At 37.8% G+C, this 19977-nt stretch overlaps 1 protein-coding gene across 3 annotated transcripts in view; it reads right to left on the bottom strand.

The window, feature by feature from the left end:
- Positions 1 to 19977, bottom strand: part of HPGDS (hematopoietic prostaglandin D synthase) — a 127953-nt gene that overhangs the window by 21019 nt on the left and 86957 nt on the right. For all 3 annotated transcript variants that reach the window (XM_054591727.1, XM_054591728.1, XM_054591729.1), the window contains 2 exons: positions 19112 to 19204; positions 2092 to 2201 (listed from right to left, as the gene is read on the bottom strand). In XM_054591727.1, the coding sequence (XP_054447702.1) occupies positions 2092 to 2201; positions 19112 to 19204 (203 nt within the window). The remainder of the gene's footprint in view (positions 1 to 2091; positions 2202 to 19111; positions 19205 to 19977) is intronic.

The raw sequence follows: 19977 nt of genomic DNA, 5'->3' as shown, positions 1-19977 counted from the left end.
AATATATTAAAAATAGGGAGTGTAAATGAACATATGTTTACTGCATGTCAACTTCTGAGACTCGTAGCTCTCTCTTTGCTTCCTGTCTCCCAGAACACTGGCAGCCTAGGCCTTTATATCTCTGGGCGGGAGACTGAAAGTTTTCCCTAGTACTCTTTCTAGTGCAAGAGGAGATACTTGAAGATAGCGATATTGGGAAGTACTCCCCCACCCCTCCAAATGGCCTAGTCATGCTCAAAATCAAAAAACTGCATCCACATGCTGAGAACTGTAAGTAAACATTTTTTATGAGTAAACAAAATTTTTTTACTCTTTATCATGAAATATAAAGGATGGTCTGACTCCTGGGACAGAGACCAAAACAAAGAGGAAAAGTGGCAAACTACGAAGATACCACAGGCAGGGAGATGATATTGTATCCATTAAATAATATACAATAATATTTTTTAAAAAACAGAGAATATCATAGAAAGTGTTCTTAACAATTTAAAAACACAATACCAGATATTTAGAACTCAAGAGATGGGTTATTGAATAAAGTTGAAGAGTTATTCCTGGAAGTAATATAAAAAACCTAAACAAACAAAAACAAAAAATGGGAAACAGAGAAAAGATCCAATATTTAAATAATGGAAATTCTGATATAATGGATCAAAGAAAAGGGAAAAAAATTATCAGTGAAATAATTAAAGGAAATTTCCTAGAATTAAGGGATACAAATCCCAGATTTTAAGGGGCCCAGAAAAGAGATAATGCAGTGGATAAGAAGAGGATCACACCAAGACTAATCACTGTAAAATTTCAGAACTCTAGGACCAGTGGTCTACCAGCTTACAGAGAGAGGGGAAAAAAAGGCAGCATACAAAAGATCAGTAATTAGGTCAAATTCAGACTTCTCTATGGCTAGTGGGCCATAGATAAATGTTTTCCAAATACTAAAGAAAAATTACTTTCAACATAGAATTCTATACCCAGCCAAATTATGAACGGAGCATGAGGATGAAATGAAAACATTTTTAGACAAATAAGGCCCCAAACTTTTCTTATGTTCAGTAAGCCATTAGAGGATCACTCCACAATAACAAGGACAGAAGTCAGGAGAATTAGCCCAGGGAAGGATCAAATGAAGCATCCAAAATGACAATACAGATTCCAAGATGACAACTGTGCACCAGGGGTATAGGGCAACCAAACCAGACACCAAAAAAGGGACATATCTACACTGTCTTCCCTCATCATATCTCCTGTCATCAAGACTTTATTTTAACTTTTGGGTTACTGGAGGGTGTGCCCTAAAGAAATAAAGGAGAGAAAAGAAGAAGGCAGAAGATGGCATCCAGGAGACCAGACTCCAACTTAAGGGAAAAGCATCCCTGGGATGGCAGTGAAGGGCGGTATGATGCTGGCAACGGTTCGGAACACCCAGAGGGTGTTACACAGGAAATGAAAGGCTCTGGCCAAATATCTCCAAGAAATTAATGGAAATGATAGATTACTGTATCATTGATTCTGTGGATAATTATGTCAGGAGGCTGTTGGATAGTGGGGGAAGGTTTAAGAATAACAAGGCAAATGAAAAAAAACAATTACTAACTTTGAAGAGGAAAAGTGAGAAAAGAAATATCAAAGCATACTACAAGCACAGTTCATAACAATAGCATGGGGACACTAATGTAATCACTAAATAGTGATTTAGCCAAAAATTTTAATATAACTGTGTCAGGAGTTTAGGGGAACAGGAAGCAGGGAGGATGGCTATGTATGAGCTAAATTCTTATTACTATAATAATAAGCCCATAAAACTAAAATTAGTGAATCAAAGTAAGCCATTTTTATATATCTTATAGAAACATGAAGATGTGAAAGTCCTAAAGAAAGAGCTAAAAGGGTTAAAAACAAAATTGCATCTTAGGAGTTACTGTGGAGAGGTTAGGCAATCACTGTATTTTGTTTTAAACTTTTTAATATAATTTGACATTTTTAAACTATAGGTTTGTCTAACTTTGATAAAAAGGGACTTGAAAAGCATCTAACATAATGTCTGGCAAGCAGATATGATTAATAACAGTAATAGCAAACTGATCACATTACTTTTATATCTTGTTTTTTCTCAGCCCAAGGAAACCGTGACATGAAATCATCCAATGTGTCCACAACAGCATCAACTTGACATTGTTCCAGTTCTGTTTTTCCAGCCAAATCTGTGAAATAGAGAGAGACCATTTGATATCCAAAAATACTTTCAATTTATTATATTAAAACATTAATTTTTAAGTACATAATATATTCATATAGCTCAAAAATTGAAAACAATATGAAGCAGCATACAATGAAGACTAACTTCCACTCTTGCCCCTAGCCACCTCATTTTACTCCTACTCGCTACCATATTTTGTTAGTTTCCTTTGTATCCTTTCATTGTTCCTTTATGAAAATAAGAATAAAGTCCCACTCACTAAGCACCTCTCCCATTTGTCCTAGAGATGTTTTTTTTCTTACAAGTCACTTAAGGGCATCCTTACTATTTTACCCGCTCCATGGAATTCCCTTAAATAGAGGTGCTACACTTTATTTACCCTCCACTGATTATGTTTGCTTCCAATCTTTTGCAAAAACAAGAAATACCAGAATAAATAACCTGTACATATATTTTCATTTATTTTGTAAAAAAGAATTATTGTCATCTTTGCAGACAATTTTTATCAAGAGCATTTGTCTCCAGAAACTATAAGTTTAAAATAACAGAGGTGGGTATTTTTTTCTTACTTGCCATTCATTGATCATTTTGCTAAGAAATCATTGGTCTTCCTAAATAGTTTCTCACTGGTGTCCATTTAAAATTCTCCAGTGTGGAATCATTTAAAATAGATTGCTGTGATACAATTGTGTATATTTACTAAAAATCAAGGAATTGTATACTGACAATCAGTGAATTATATATAAATCACACCTCAGCAAAGCTGTTAAAGAAATGCTTTAGTGTTTTAGAGTCCTCCTATAAACTCTCTTTATTTTGGGTGTGTGATATTCTGAGGCTGGTCTTTCTGACCTCCAAAAGTCCTTCCAAAAATATCATAGATCCTCTTCACCCATTTTCATCCCTACTTTGACTTTCATGCTGAAGTCTTGGCTATCTGTTTTATACAGACGACTCCTTATCAACACTTTTAGTCCTAAAGCGCAGGCCCATAGGCTCAGCTTCCTTTTGGATAGTGTGCTGTGTATACCCTTTTGACCCCCGAACTTCCTTCAACAAGTCCCAAAATGGGGTCATCACATCCTACCTCAAACTAGCTCTTCCTTCTTCGTTCATTCAACAAAACATTACTGGGCTCCAACTGTAGATCACCCCCAACTGGGGCTACAGCAGTGAATAAAAGAGATAAATTCCTTGTCTGCATGTCCTCATGACTGACTAGAGAAGACAGGTATCAAAACGGGTATTACTAGTCAAAAAAATTCCTTCCTTCCTTCCATCCTTCCTTCCTTCCTTCCTGGGAAGAAGAGAGGGAGAAGGAGAAGAAGGAGGAGGTAGGAGAATGACAAACCATGTCCAAGGTATTGTATGCCTGGGCTTTACTCTCTTGTAGAAATAGAATGTCCTCCACATGCCAGTATCTATCTTCTAGCCCATATAATGATTCTGTCCCCACAACATTTCTTGTTTTTCCTCACTCCTTCTTCTTTCCTGTTGTATGAACTATCTTAATGACATCCAAATGTGCATCCCTCAGTCATGCCAGTCAAACACAAAGTATGGCCAGAATAATCTTTCCAAACCACAACTATAGTTATATAGCTTCTTGGATAAAAACCTACGAATGAAGTCAGGCAGAGAAAGATAAATACTGTATGATCTCACTTACATGTAGAACCTAAAAAACGAAACAAAACAAAACTAAACTAAACTAAATACCCCCATTCATCAATACAGAGAACAGATTGGTTATTGCCAGAAGCATGAGGGTAGGGGACAGTGTGGAATGGGTGAAATGGGTAAAAGTCATCAAAAGTACAAAGTTCCAGTTGTAAGATAAATAAGTCCTGGATATATAGTATACAACATGTTGACTAGAGTTAATAATACTGTATTATATAGTTGATAATTGATAAGAGAATACAGCTTAAAAGTGCTCATCACAAGAAATATTTGTAACTATGTGTAGTAATGGATGTTAACTATATTTATCATGGTGATCATTTACCAATATATAAGTTTATAGAATCATTATGTTGTCTCCCTGAAACTAATATAATGTTAAGTGTCAGTTATGTCTCAATTTTAAAAACCTATGACTGCTTAAAAAATTATATCCATACTCTGAATCTTTCTTACCAGATTTCAATCTATTTTTACTATTCTTTCTGCAAATTTTAAGTGCTCTTTGTCTCATGCCATTTTCTCTGTGCCTGGAATGTTCTAACCCAGAAATTCTCAAAGTGAAGTCCTTGACCAGCTGCATGCATCAGCATCACTGAGAAAATTGTTAAGAATGCAGATTTTTTGGCCCTACCCCAGAACTATTGAATCACAACCTCTGAAGAAACATTGAACTTTCTGTGTTTTAAGAGCCTCCAGGTTATCCTGAGGCATATAAATTTTGAGAAACACTGCCCAAGCCCAAGTATTCCTTTTGAAATTCTAGGTATATTTTAAGCTAAATCAAATGTCATTTTCACTTCAAAGTCAAATTTCCATAAAATCAGAAGTAATCTCCATATTTTTTAAACTTCTAAAGAATTTCATTTGTTGAAATATGTGTTAGTGCATAGAAATTTTATATTTTTAACATGTACATATTACTTTGGTTCAGAAATAAAGGCCTAATTATTGTGACCTATTTTATTTGTGAGCTAAACATGTGTCTATGGTTTGGATCATAGAGGTTGTGGCAGGGGTGGAGAGTTATAGTTTTGGAATCAGGGCATCGTGATTCTGCAGATTGATTAGACAAAAAAAGATTTTAAAAGAAGCCAAATGCAGCATTTTACTCAAAAAATAAATGTTAGGGCATTATGAGGGGAGAGAGAAGACAAAAGACTCTAGGATGGGTGAAAGAGCTTCAGGCTAAGACAAGAACTACCAGTTTTATTTCTCTTTATCAACGCCATGGGTGTAGGTGCTAACAAACCAATCCAGAAGTCAACTACCCACTAGGATGCCTCAGATGGCACTCAGTGGAAGCAAAGAAAACAGCCTTTTCCATTTTTGCAGTGTGATTAGGGTGAAGAACCTTGAGTACACGATTTAAATAGTCTAACGAAATTTCAAACTTCCTATGCCATATATATTTCCTGTTAATCATCTCCGATAACTTACAATACATATGCTAGCAAGAGTGGTTTCAGACATACTTGTCCAATTTTTCAGCTAACTTCCAATAAGAATTTGGGAGCAAGGAGGTGTAGGGCAGGAAGGGTAGTAGGTGATATAAAATAAAAGTAATTGTCTCGGAAACTCACAGAAACTTAAATCAGGACAGATACCCAAGATGGCAGAAGAGTATATAAGTTTATAGAATCATTATGTTGTCTCCCTGAAACTAATATAATGTTAAATGTCAGTTATGTCTCAATTTTAAAAACCTATGACTGCTTAAAAAATTATATCCATACTCTGACTCTTTCTTACCAGATTCCAATCTATTTTTACTATTCTTTCTGCAAATTTTAAGTGTTCTTTGTCTCATACCATTTTCTCTGTGCCTGGAATGTTCTAACCCAGAAATTCTCAAAGTGAAGTCCTTGACCACTTTGGAAATTGGTCAAGGTATTGTATTGTATTGGACATGGAAAGAAAATTACACTAACCTTTTCCCAGGACCAGTTGTAATATGGAATTATAATTAAGTTGCAGAGAAAGCCTGCTGAATAACCAACTGAATAAGGCTGGAGAGAAGCCTTATAATCAAGGACAGACAGAAGAAACATAACAGTGTCTTCTCACTTAGTCTTTAAGACCTGCTTTGGACTAAGTAGGCACTCAAGGTCACATTAATTTCAAAGACACTATGATGCTTTCCCAGAAGCCCACATTTCAAAAACAACTCCTAATAAGGTAAACTCTGCTAGTCAAGAGCCTGATGGTTAGAATTAGGTGTTAAAATATAGCATTAGGTGGCCTAAAAGAAAAGGAAAAGAAATAGATGGGTCTAAATGAAAGTCATGGAAAGGAAAATGGGAAGCAGAAGGAGAAGAGCGGGAAATAAAGGTTTAGGAGAAACTTAGAAGGACATCTGGAAAGAAAGAAGAAAAAAAAGCTTCAATACAATCTCAAGGACAGAAACTGAGATGACAAAAAAGTAAAATTGACAAGTAGATTCACAGGTCTGCAAGAAGATCCACAAGAATATATATGGTTTAGACTTTAAAGAATAAGGACAAGAAGAGCTGAATTGGTCTTGTTTTATTAAATGAGATTTACTTTATACATTCATAGGGATTGTGTAGAATAGCATATATGCTCTCTATTTAGAAATATGGCAATTGTTATGTTTGAATTTTAAGTGGATTTTTACTATTTGTTAGGTTAATAGATTAGTGATAGAATTTAATGAGTTTTAATTTAACAATTTTTATTTAAAAATAAGATAGAGAAGCTTCTGGAAGATCTCACAGGGACAAAAAATGCTGAAGGGATATTTTAGTGGCCAGGGGCTTCCCCCTGAGAAATGTGGGACCTAAACCACAAAGCTGGGCCCCCCAGCCTACAGCACCAGAGCAGGGAACGGAACTCAGATACCATCCAGCTATGAAAGACAGCAGGGTTTCTGCCTGCAGGAAGAGATGGCTAGGGACTAAGAGAGCCTCTAAAAAGGCCAATGCACAAAATTTTATTTCCAGCCACTTATCTTGGGTTCTGCCAGAGGGAGGGCAGAATGGACTAGAGACGTGTGAGGAGGGTCTGGGGCTCCTGGCTCTGGAGAGAGAACTGAGGGAGCAGTCACCAGGATCTCTGTGCTGAGTCCTTCCCCATACTGCAGAAGCCATCTTTCTCTGGTAGAGCATTCCCCTCCAAGTGACATTAGCCTGAGGGGAAGCAATAGTCTCTCCTGCAAGAATTATTCTGCCCCACCCTGTGGAGCTTAAATAAGGCTGCTGATTACAGCTTGAGGCTATATCACTGATTAAATTTAACAACTGAGTTGGATCTCTGAGACTTTAGCTGATCCTTCCCTGGGCCAGGTGCTGATAAAAGCCAACCTTAGTGGGCAGCCAGGTTCTTTCTGCACACAGACAGGCCCAGTAGAGGGAGGCTCACAGTGTGGATCCTTGATAGCTTCAAACAGGTTGCCCAGGGCCAGTCACAAATATCATCTGAGAAAGGCCTGCACCAGAGTCTTTGCAATCTACCTAACACATAGAAACAAATACAAAGAAGCAGCCAAAGTAGGAAGACAAAGAAACATTCCTCAAATGAAAAAACAAGAGATTTCTCAAGGAGAACTAGAGGAAATGGAGACAAGCAATTTATCAGCTAGAGAGTTTAGAGTAGTGATTATAAGGATACTCAACAGCCTGAAAAAATACATAGAAACCATCAAAAAGGATTAGTCAGATATAAAGAGTGCAATATCTGAAATAAATAATACACTGGAAGGAAATAAACAGTAGGTTAGATGAAGCAGAAGATCATATCAGTGATTTGCAAGACAAGGTAGAAAAAAACACCCAGGGAGAGTAGCAAAAAGAAAAAAGAATTTTAAAAAATGAGGAGAGCTTAAGAAACATTTTGGAAAACATAAAACATAACAACATCCACATCATGGGAATACGAGAAGGAGAAGAGAGCAAGCAAAGGACCAAGAACCTATTTGAAGAAATAATGACCAAAAACTTTCTTAATCTGGTGAAGGAGAAGGACAGATAAGTCCAGGAAGCTCAGAGAGTCCCAAAGAAGTTGGACTCAAAGAGGCCTACACTGAGATACATTATAATTAAAATGAAAAGGCTTAAAGACAATGAGAAAATGCTAAAAGCTGCAAGAGAAAAGCAGATAGTTATGACAAAGGAGCACCAATTACACTGTCATCTTATTTCACAACAGAGATACTTCAGGGCAGAACAGATTGGTGTAAAATATTCAAGGTGATGAAAAGCAAGGACCTACAATCAAGGCTACTTACCCAGCAAGGCTATCATTTAAAATTGAAAAAGAAATAAGGAGCTTCCTGGACAAGAAAAAGCTAAGAGAGTTTGTTAACACCAAACCAGTACTGCAACAAATGTTAAAGAGCTTGCCCTAAGAACAAGAAGAAGGAAGAGAGAGAGAGAAAAAAAAAAAGAAAAAGAGGAAAATAGTCTAACAAAAAAAAAAAAATGGCATTATATATGTATCTATTAATGATCACCTTAAATGTTTATGGTTTAAATGCTCCAAACAAAGACTGGGTAGCTGAATGGATAAAACAAGATCAAGATACATGCTGCCTTCAAGAGACCCACCTCGGATCAAAAGATATACACAGACTAAAAGTAAAGGGATGGATTTTAACACTCCATTGACTTCAATGGATTGATCTCCCAGATGGAAAATCAACAAGAACACAGCAGTCTTAAATGACACACTAGATCAAATGGTTTTATTGATATCTGCAGAGCATTTCACCCCAAAGCAACAGAATATACATACTTTTGAAGTGTGCATGGAATGTTCTCTAGGGCAGACCATGTTTTAGGACACAAAATGAATGTCAATAATTTAAGAAGATCGAAATCATATCAAGCACCTTCTCTGACCACAATGCTATGAAACTAGATATCAATCACAAGAAGAACACTAAAAAACATGCAAAGATGTGGAAGCTAAATAACATGCTATTAAACAATGAATGGGTCAACCACTAGATCAGGGAAGAAATCAAAAGATACCTTGAAAAAGATGAAAATCAGGATGCAATCCAAAATCTGTGGGACATACAGAAAGTAACACAGAGAAATTCTTAACATTACAAGCCTACCTCAAAAAAGAAGAAAAAGCTCAAATAAACAATCTACCTTTATGCTTAAAGGAACTTAAAAAGGAGCAACAAACCAAGCCCAATGTGAATAGAAGGAAGGAAATAAGAAAGATCAGAGGAGAAATAAATGAAGTACAATCTAAAAAATGATACAAAAGATCAATGAATCCAAAGGCTAGTTCTTTGAAAAGATAAACAAGAATTGACAATACTTTAAACAGACTCATCAGGAAAAAAAGAAAGGAAGCAAATAAAATCAGAAATGAAAGAGGAGAAATAACTGACATAAAAAAAAATAAAGGACTGTAGGAAAATAATATAAACAACTAAATGCTAACAAATAGGACAACTAGGATGAAATGGATAAATTCCTAGAAACAAACAATCTTCCAAAACTAAATCAGGAAGAACCAGAGAGTCTGAATAGGCACATTATACCTAATGAAATTGAAGCAGTAATAAAGAAACTCCCAACCTACTAAAGCCCTGGAATGGATGGCTTCACAGGTAAATTTTACCAAACATTCCAGGATGAACTGCTACCTCTCCTCAAACTATTTCAAAAAATTCAAGAGGAGAGAAGGCTTACAAGCTCATTTAACAAGGCCAGCATTATCCTGATTGTAAAACACTATTGATGCAGACACTATAGAAAATGAAAATTATAGGCCAATGTCCCTGATGAACATAGATGCTTAAATCCTCAACAAAATATTAGCAAACTGAACACAGCCATGAATCAGATGATTATACACCATGATCACATGGGATTTATTCTGGGAATGCAAGAATACATGTTGGTGAAACACTTGCAAATCAATAAATGTAATTTACCGTATAAGAAAAATGAAGGACAAAAACCACATGATCATATCAATAAATGCAGAGAAAGCTTTTGATAAAATCTAACACCCATTTATGTTAAAAATTCTGTTTTTAAAGTGGGAATAGAGGGAAAATGCCTTAACATAGTAAAGGCCATATATGACAAAATCTACTGCATGTATCATACTCAACAGGCAAAAAATATAAACATTCCCCTTAAGATCAGGGAAAAGACCAGGATAACCTATTTCACCTCTTGTATTCAACATAATACTGGAAAGTCTCAGCCACAGCTATTAGACAAGAAGAAGAAATAAACAACATCCAAAATGAAAAGAAGGAAGCAAAACTGCCTTTATTTGAAGATGACATCATAGAGAATCCTGAAGATTCCACCAAGAAACTACAAGAATGCTGAACAAATTCAGCAAAGTAGCAGGATACAAAATTAATATTCAGAAAACAGTTGCATTTTTATATGCCAATAACAAACTAACAGAAAAAGAAATTAAGGAAACAATCTCAGAGAGAGAGGCAAGATGGAGAAGGAGTGAATGGAAGTCACACTGACCTCCTCCCAGGACCAATCTGGAATTACAACACAATTGTGGAGAAATCACTTGGAACAAACAACTGAACAATAATAAGAGAGGAGCTTTATAATCTCAGACAGACAGAAGAATCAACTTTAGCACAACCTGACTGGTAAGGAGTATGGTAGAGACTTGAGAAGGAGGACTGGGCGCCCACAGGCAGTAGCGCCAGAGGGATATTTAAACGTCCAGTTGGATCCCCCTGAGAAGAGTGGGGGCTAAACCAAAAGTGGGGATCTCCAGAATACAGCACCAGAGCCCAAAAAGACACAGATAACAGCCAGCTGCAAAGAGTAGCAGGGTTGCTCTCTGCCAGAGATGGGTGGCTGGAGATGCAAAGAGCCGTTTAAAGGGCCAACGTGTAAATTTTTGTTTGCAGCCACTTACCCTGGGCTTCGGCAAAGGCAGGGGCAGAGTGGGCTGGAGACGTCTGAGGAGAGACTGGGGAAGGAGGCTTTGGAGAGATAACTGAGAAAGTAGCCAGCGGGATCCCGGTGCTAACTCATCCACCATGCAACAGCAGCCATCTGGCTCAGGCAGACCACTCCCCTGAGCGGTAGCCGGGTGAGAGGACACAATATCCCTGCCCCCAGGAGGGACTCTGCCCCACCATGTGGTGCCTAAGCCTGACTGCTGAGTGCACTGACTAGATTAACAACTGAAGGAGACAGCTACAGACGGTAGATTCCTGGAGGTCTCAAACAGACTGCCTAAGGTCAGACAGGGTCAACATCAGACATCACCACAGGCAGATCCAGAAAAAAAAACAATGGTAAATACTAGAGGCTACTGAGACAAAATCCACTGTGGTCTTCTTCATGATTTGCAATATTTTCTTTACTACATAGCTTTTTAACATTCATTTCAGGTCCATCAGGTTTGTGCATATTAAGTCATTAGATTTCATACTAATAGTTCATTTCTCTTCTTTCTTATAATACTCTTAATTTCTTTACAGCCTTACTAATACTGGTTCACTTGCTGTTGATAGTGGGATTGTGGGGGGGTGGGTTATATTTGCAGATGTGGGTTTGTTTCCTGGGCTTTTTGGTTTTATTCTGGCAGCACCTGCACAAAAACACATAAGACATGGTAGGCAGAGTGATGCACAGTCAACCAGCTGGTGGGAAGGGCCCACCAAAGAATGACCAAACAACAATCAAAACCCAATTACTACCAGAGAGCCAACATAAATGATGTAAAAGGCATCCAAAGAAGAGCAAGTTCAGGAGCTTAAGGACACTGCACCACTGAATCTCACAGGTCTCCTACCATAGAAATTCACACCACAAAGTCAGGAAGTCAAGACACATCAATTTGAGAAGCAGAAGCAAAAAAGAAGAGTCTCATAAGTAATGGAAAGAAAAAGAAACAACCCCCAATTGAAAGGAAATGAGGAATCCCCAGAAAGAGTAATAAATTAAACAGAGGCAAATAAATTATCAGATAGTGAGTTCAAAACAACAGTTATAAGGAAGCTCAATAAGCTCAGTGAGCTCAGAGAGAATTACAAAAAACAAAAACAAAACTGCAGTGAAACTACAAGGAACTTACTGCAAACAATATCAGCATGAAAAAGGACTTAGAAACTATCAAGAAGAGTAAAGAGGAAATGAAGAATACAATTTCTGAATTGAAGAACACTGTAGAAGGAATCCAAGGCAGGATAGATGAAGCAGAGAATCAAATCAGTAAGATGGAAGACAAGGTAGAAAAAAGCTCCCAGAAACAGTAAGAAAATGAAAAAAGACTCAAAAAGAATGAAGAGGCATAAGGGAAATACAGGAACATGAAATGTAATACTCTCCACATAATAAGGATACCAGAAGGGGAAGAAAAGGAGCAAGGGATAGAAAATCTGTCTGAAAAAGTAATGATGGAAAACTTCCCAAATTTGAGGAGAGAAAAAGTCACACAAGTCCAGGAAGCACGGAGGGTCCCATTCAAGAGGAACCCAGTGAGGCCCACTCCAAGACACATCATCATTAAAATGGCAAATATCAAAGACTAACAGAGAATCCTAAAGGAAGCAAGGGAGAAAGAGGTAGTAACATATAAGGGAGCCCTGATATGGCTAGCAGCTGACTTCTTAACAGAAATAGTACAAGCCAGAAGGGAATGACAAGAAATATTCCAAGTCATTAAAAGCAAAAGCCTGCAACCAAGACTGCTCTACCCAACGAGAGTCTCCATTAAAATGGAAGGTGAAGTAAGGAGTTTCCCAGACAAAAAAAAGGCTAAAAGAATACCCCTCCACCATACCAGCATTGGAGATATGCTAAAGCGACTGCTTTAAGAAAATGAAGAAAAAAAGTGAGAAAGAGAGGAACACAGGTACAAAGCAAAAAAATGAATGAGTACCTATCAATGATAACTTTAAATGTGAATGGACTAAATGCTCCAATCAAAAGGCATAGGGTAGCTGAACAGATAAGAAAACATGACTTGCACATATGCTGCCTACAAGAGACCCACCTCACAACAAAAGACCTACATAGACTGAAAGTAAAGGGATAGAAAAAATATTTCAAGCAAATGGACAGGAGAAAAAAGCCGGGGTAGCAATACTTCTATCAGACAAAATAGATTTCAAAACAAAGGCCATATGAAGAGACCCAGAAGGACACTTCATAATACTCGATGGGAGAATCCATCAAGAAGATGTAAACATTGTAAACAAATATGCCACGAACATAGGCATACCCAAATATATAAGGAAAATCTTAGAAAACTTCAAGAAAGATATAGACAACAACACATAGGAGAGGATTTTAACACCCTACTTTCAACTAAAGATAGATCTGCCAAACAAAATATCAACAAAGATATTGTGGAACTGAACAACACTTTAGATCAAAGGGACTTCACTGATATATATAGAACATTTCATCCCAAAGAAACAAAATATACATTCTTTTCAAATGCACATGGAATATTTTCTAAGTTGGACCACAGGATAGGACACAAAACAAACCTCAACAAACTCAAGAAAATTGAAATCATACAAGCATTTTCTTGGACCACAAGGGCTTGAAACTAGAAACCAACCTCAAGGAAAAAAATGCAAAAACAGTCAAACCCATGGAGACTGAAGAACATACTATTAAACAACAAATGGGTCAATAATGAGATCAAAGAAGAAATCAAAAGTTTCTGGAAACAAATGAAGATGAACACACAACAACCTAAAACCTATCGGACACAGCAAAGGCAGTGCTGAGTGGGAAGTTCATAGCACTACAGACCTACCTAAAAAAGATAGAAAAATTTCAAGTAAATGACCTAACCCTACAGCTTCAAAAACTTGAGAAACAACAACAAACAAAGCCCAGAGGGCGTAAAAGAAGGAAATAATCAAGATCAGAGCAGAACTGAATGACATAGAGACTAAAAGAACAATTCAAAGGATCAACCCATCCAGTATCCAGGAGCTGGTTCTTTGAAAAGATAAACTAAATTGAAAAGCCTTTAAGCAGACTCATCAAGAAAAAAAGGGAGAGGACCCATATAAATAATATCAGAAATGAAAAAGAAGAAATAACAACTGATACCACAGAAATGCAAAGGATTGTAAGAAATTACTTTGAACAATAATATGCCAAGAAATTTGAAAACCTCGATGAAATGGACAAATTTCTAGAAAAATATAAGCTTCCAACATTGAATGAAGAAGCAGCAGAAAGCCAGAACAGATTGATTACAGCTGGTGAAATTGAAGAAGTAATTGAAAAACTCCTGGCACATAAAAGCCCTGGACTGGATAGTTTGACAGGAGAATTTTACAGAACATTTAAGGAAGAGCTAACCCCTGTCCTTCTCAAACTATGCCAAAAAATCTGAGAAGAGGGAAGACTTCCAACTTCTTTCTATGAGGCCAGCATCATCCTAATCCCAAAACCAGATAAAGACACAACCAAGAAAGAAAACTGCAGGCCAATATTGCTGATGAACATAGACGCTAAAATCCTCAACAAAATATTGGCAATCCACATCCAGCAATACATGAAAAAGATCATCCACCATGATCAAGTGGGATCCATGCCAAGGATGCAAGGATGGTTCAATATTCACAAATCAATAAACGTAATACATCACATTAAAAAGAAAAACAGACAAAAATCACATGATCATATCAATAGATGTGGAAAAAGCGTTTGATAATGTATAGAATCCATTTATGATAAAAACGTGATTTCCAGGGCCACTATGGAAAGCAGTATGGAGATAACTCTAAAAATTAAAAATGGCCCTGGCTGGTGTGGCTAAGTGGATTGAGTGTCGGCCTCTGAACCGAAAGGTTGATTCCCACTCAGGGCACATTTGCAGGCCAGATCCCCAGCCAGGGGTGTGCAAGAGGCAACCAATCAATGTATCTCTCACACATAGATGTTTCTACACTTCTCTTTCTCTCTGTATTCCCCTCTCTCTAAAAATAAATAAAAATTTTTTTTAAAAATTAAAAATGGATCTGCCTTTTGACCCAGTAATCCCACTTCTGGGAATATATCCAAAGGAACACAAAACACTAATTCAAAAGAACATAAGGACTCCAATGTTGATTGCAACATTATTTACAATTGCCAAGATTTGGAAGCAACCCAAGTGTCCATCAGTAAATGAATGGATGAAAAAACTATGGGACATTTACGCAATGGAATACTACTCAGCCGTAAGAAAGAAAATTTTACCCTTTGTGACAGTATGTACAGACCTGGAGAGAATTATGCTAAGTGAAATAAGCCAGTCAGAGAAAGACAAATACCATATGGTTTCACTTATATGTGGAATTTAATGAACAAACTGAACTAACAAGCAAAATAGAGACAGGTTCATAGATGGAGAGCAGGATGACAGCTGGGTCAGGTTAGGGGGTGGAGGGATTGAACGAAAAGGAAAAAGGAAAAATTGACATGTTGTGCATGTCAATTGCAGCCAATTGACATGCACAACAGTGTGGTGATATTGGGGGGAAGGGGGCCTTAAGGGGACTAAATGGTAAAGAAAAAAAATAAACTTTCAGAAACAAAAAAGAGAGAGAGACAATTATGAACAACAATAAAAATTACCACAGGGGGAAAAACCTGCATTGACACAGGTGGAATGTAACTTGTAATTCAGCCTGTGGGTGGCATTACTTTTGACTGAGAATGAATGAAACCTGAGTTTGGAGAGGACCCTGACCATCATTTTGATGGTGTCTGACCATCCCAACTTTTCTGAGAATTTTTATACCCACAGCATGGATGTCTCTGTCACCATGGTCTTATGTTTGAATCACAAGTCTCCAGCCCCTTGCCCACCACTGATTGAACCAGGACTGAACCCCTGACTCAAATAAAACAAAATCTGCAGGCTTTTCAATGGCCTTTCAGATTCTCAGAAAAGAATTTGAACTAAAAAACAGACACAGAGCCAGGAGATGGGTCACCACAGTGGGGCTGTCCTGGAGCTGATCTCAGTCCCACGCTTCTTGCAGCCAAATTGCTCAGGTTTTCCTTGGATTCAATGAGAGCTGAATTCTCTCCAGAAATCCCATCTAACCTGAGTTACTGTGGGAAGGTTGCTCTTACTTTGTAACCAAAAGTAAGACTAGGAGAGCCACTTTGTTAAACTCCCCATTCCTCTTGCAATCAAGTAGTCATTCATCACTGCTTAACTATCATCAAAGCAGGAGTCTAACTATCTTGCCACACAACATATTTCATATTGGACAGCTCCACTTATTAGATGGTTCTTCTTATTTTGCATCAAAAAGTAATCCCTTTTCATCCCAATTTTTCCATTCTGGGTCATCTTTATTGTTCATTTTTTATTTACCAAAATAATGCTTGTTCCTGACTTTTAAAAACTCAAATCTTATAGAACCTTACAGACATGTTGTAATTCCCTTTCCACATGACAGCACTTCAATAGTTTGAAGATGGTGACCACCCAGGCTTCTTTCTCTGAGCTGGGAATCCTTAGTTATTTTCTTGTTTCTCACATAGTGCATAGTAACATTAAATTTTGCCCAGATCCAATTCTCAGTTGTTCTGCACTCACATGCAAATAGTACATGAGTCACGAGCAAGTCCAAGATTGAAGCCAGAACCCAGGGTGGTGAATACGATCTCATGAGTGTAACCAAGATGTTGTAATGAGACTAAAGATTTAATATAGCCTCAGAAAAGTACTTAAAAGAGGCAGAGCAATGAGGAAGGAGGAATATTAAGAAACGACATGACTGCTCCATGAATCCACAAAGCTGAGGGCTTGCATGTTGAGGATAAAGCATGAGGAGTTATCATTGAGGGAGACAATGGGAGAAAGTTGACCAGAGATAGGATATGGCAGGAAAGGGGTAGGTGGGACCTTATTTTTAAAGACTTCTTCTCAGACTCCTGCTTACCCACCATCAAGAATACAAGTTCCTAACTTGCCTTAGGGGTGCTTTCCATTCCCAGAAGTGGAGGGGGATTTCTGCTTTGGACCAGGTCCTAACAGAGATGTGGAATGGTGGAGTGGAGTGATCATGCCAACAGAGACTTTGTGACAGGAAGTGACAGGGCAGCCAACATAGCCAGGCACTTACTCTATACTTGAAGACAAAGGCATTCAGGAAAGAGACTCTAAGAGTGAAGTCAGCTCTTGAATGAAACTCTGGTTCTGATGTGGCAAAATATCCCAATGAGGAAAGGAAAGCAGAGGTGATAAAAGAAATCAACATGGTTGTAAATGAATATAGATAGAAACCTGGTTTCTAAGTTCAGAATTTTAAAATAACAGGCACCAAAGTCTGGCCAAAGAACACATGATCCAGAAGAGAAAAGATAGCTGTTGTCCTGCAGTCGTCACTTCCCTTTAGTAATAACTGATATTCTAGATAGGCCACTAGCCACCTAGCATAAAGACTACGTTTCCCAGCCTTTCTTGCAGCTAGGTGTATCTATGTGACTAAGGTCAATAGTGGAGTGTGAGCAGAAGTCTGCCTCTGGATGCCCTAAATGAAAGGGTCAGCAAACTTTTTTCTTAAATGGCCAGAAAGTAAATAGTTTAGGTTTTCTTGGCCACATTATATTCTCTCTATTGCAGCTACTCAGCTTAGACAATACTCAAGGAAATGAGGGTGGCCATGGTCCAATAAAACTGAGTTAACAAAAATAGGTGGCCAGTCCACAGGCTGCAGCTAGCTGACCCCTGTCCCCAGTCCACGTTGCAGCTCTTCTCCATGCCAGCTGGATCACAAATCAGAAAGTGAGCCCATTTGGACCATGGAGATAAAGGCAACATCTTGGGGATGGGGCAGCTATGAGTTAGAGGGAGCCTGGGACTGCGATGCCTTTGTAGAGCAAGGTTGTCATGACAATGCAGACCTTATATGAGAGAGGAATGATGCCTGTCTCATTTATATCATTATTTGGGATCTCTGATACACACAGCCAGACAACAGACAAGAAAAACAAGAGAACAGTCTTTGTCTCTTCCCTGTGGGGTTCTTGATGAACAAATGGGAAATAATGATTAACCAGGGCCCATCACCTGGTTCTCTGGCATCCCTGGCTATCTGGTTTATTCTACTGGAGCCGTAATTAGGGCCACTCCTTCTGACAAAATCTGCATCTAAAATATGCCACCCACTGACTACCAAGACTTAAGACAGGAAATAGAGTCTTGATACACACATGAGGAGACCTGGAGAGAGAGCCAGATGACCAAACTTCAAAGTTTCCCAAATTAGCTTCATGACAGGAGAGCACCAGAGAGATCAAGAAAGAAAGAAGGGTCCAATGGGCTCCGTGTTTCAGGCTCATGGAAACAGGAAATAGAAAATAGGCTGATCTGCTGTGCATAACTTGTTAGTGTGGCCCAGCCCATAGCATGGACTCTAACCAATCAGCTCTGTGTTCTCTCCTCATGGTGAAGAGCAAGATGGCACTAGAAGAAGATCTCCTTCCCCTCCCACCCACGGAGCATTGCAAATTATATTCAGAGCCAAAAAGGACAAGGAAGAGATATGTCCACAAGGACTGGTTGGAACAGATTTCAATTCCTTCTACAGGTTATGTCACCATCTGACTTCTCTCCATATGGACATCTTTTATATCTTTTCAAGATGGGACTCCTTAGTTCTCATCTAAAGGTAAGATGGGCAATAACTGACAGGTCAGGGCTGCATATGGGAATGGCATATAGAATGCTACTCTCCTAGATGTCAGCAAACACAATGTGTCCAGTGACCACATGTGCTTAAACAAAGGAGATGGAACTTGGTGAGGCTGAGAAGCTACAGTGTAGGCTGCTTCTGTCACTCAGCTCCAGCTGACAGAGGACATGTTTTCTCCCAAACAAAAAGTTTTTGGTTTTCTTTCTAAGAAAAAAGGCAAATCATTCAAGGGTGGGATAGAAAACTCACTTTATATTCTAAAGATTGCTTTTATCTCCTGAAACTTACTTTCTCAATAAGATTATTTTCTACTTCCAGAGACATCACTCACCTATATTCTAACCAAACTACATTTTTTCAAAGCCAATGCCTCAATTAGAGGAGAAGTAAACTGTGTTGAAGCACAAAAAAATAAAAAGAACAAAAAGAAAGTTAAATCAGGACATATGGTACATTTACACTTCTCTAGCATTGAATTCCATTCTTCTTTGCACTATAGTGTTCAATAATAAAGTTGTTTAATGAGTACTGAATATATATCATGTATTTTTTCTGTTATCAAAAATCTTAAAACACAATAAACATATTACCTGTGTTTTTGGTCAAGTATCTTGCTATTGCTAGGCTCTGGTGAAGATAAACTCCATCAACTTCCAAAATAGGAATTTTGCCAAATGGAAGAGCTTAAAATAAAACAAGGAAGGAATCAGCTTCCATAATAAAATCAAAAGTTACAATATCTCCATTGTTTATTGACAGTTGTGAAAACAAAGCATAATTTTGTTTTTAAAAAGTTTTTGTTTATTGATTTTTTTTAGAGAGAGAGGGGAAGGGGGAGAGAGAGAGACATTGCTTTGTTGGTCCACTTATTTATGCATTCACTGGTTGATTCTTTTTAAAAAAATATTTTTATTGTTGTTCAAGTACAGTTTTCTCCATTTCCCCTCCACAACTCCCTCCACTCCACCCATCCCCACCTTCCACCCTCGATCCTACCTGCTTTTGGCTTTGTCTGTGTGTCTTTTATACATGTTCCTTGATGATCCTTTCCCTTTTTTCCCCTGTTATCCCCCCTCCCTCTCCTCTGGTTACTGTCACTTTGTTCTTTATTTCAATGTCTCTGGTTATATTTTGTTTGCTTGTTTGTTCTGTTGATTAAGTTCCACTTATCATTGGTTGATTCTTGTATGTGCGCTAACTGGGGGTAGAACTCACAAGCTCAGTGTATCAAGACAACATTCTAAAAAAACTGAACTATCCAGCCAGGGCTACAAAGCATGATTTTAAAATCATGAATTCTTGAAGATTTATCCTAAAAGGGACATAAAGCACCCATGAGTGGAATCTCTACATTTTATAAGTTTTAAAAAATAGGGTTGTTTATTAGAAGACCTGCTATAACGGTCATGACAGAACCAGGTTTAACACCCAGGTTTACTGTAAAACTCTATATTAT

The sequence above is a fragment of the Pteronotus mesoamericanus genome, unplaced genomic scaffold, assembly GCF_021234165.1.
Source record: "Pteronotus mesoamericanus isolate MK-2021 breed Mesoamerican mustached bat unplaced genomic scaffold, CSHL_Meso_final scaffold_232, whole genome shotgun sequence".
Lineage (NCBI taxonomy): Eukaryota > Metazoa > Chordata > Mammalia > Chiroptera > Mormoopidae > Pteronotus > Pteronotus mesoamericanus.
The sequence above is the reverse complement of the archived record's forward strand: the minus strand, read 5'-3'. Positions and strand labels throughout refer to the sequence as shown.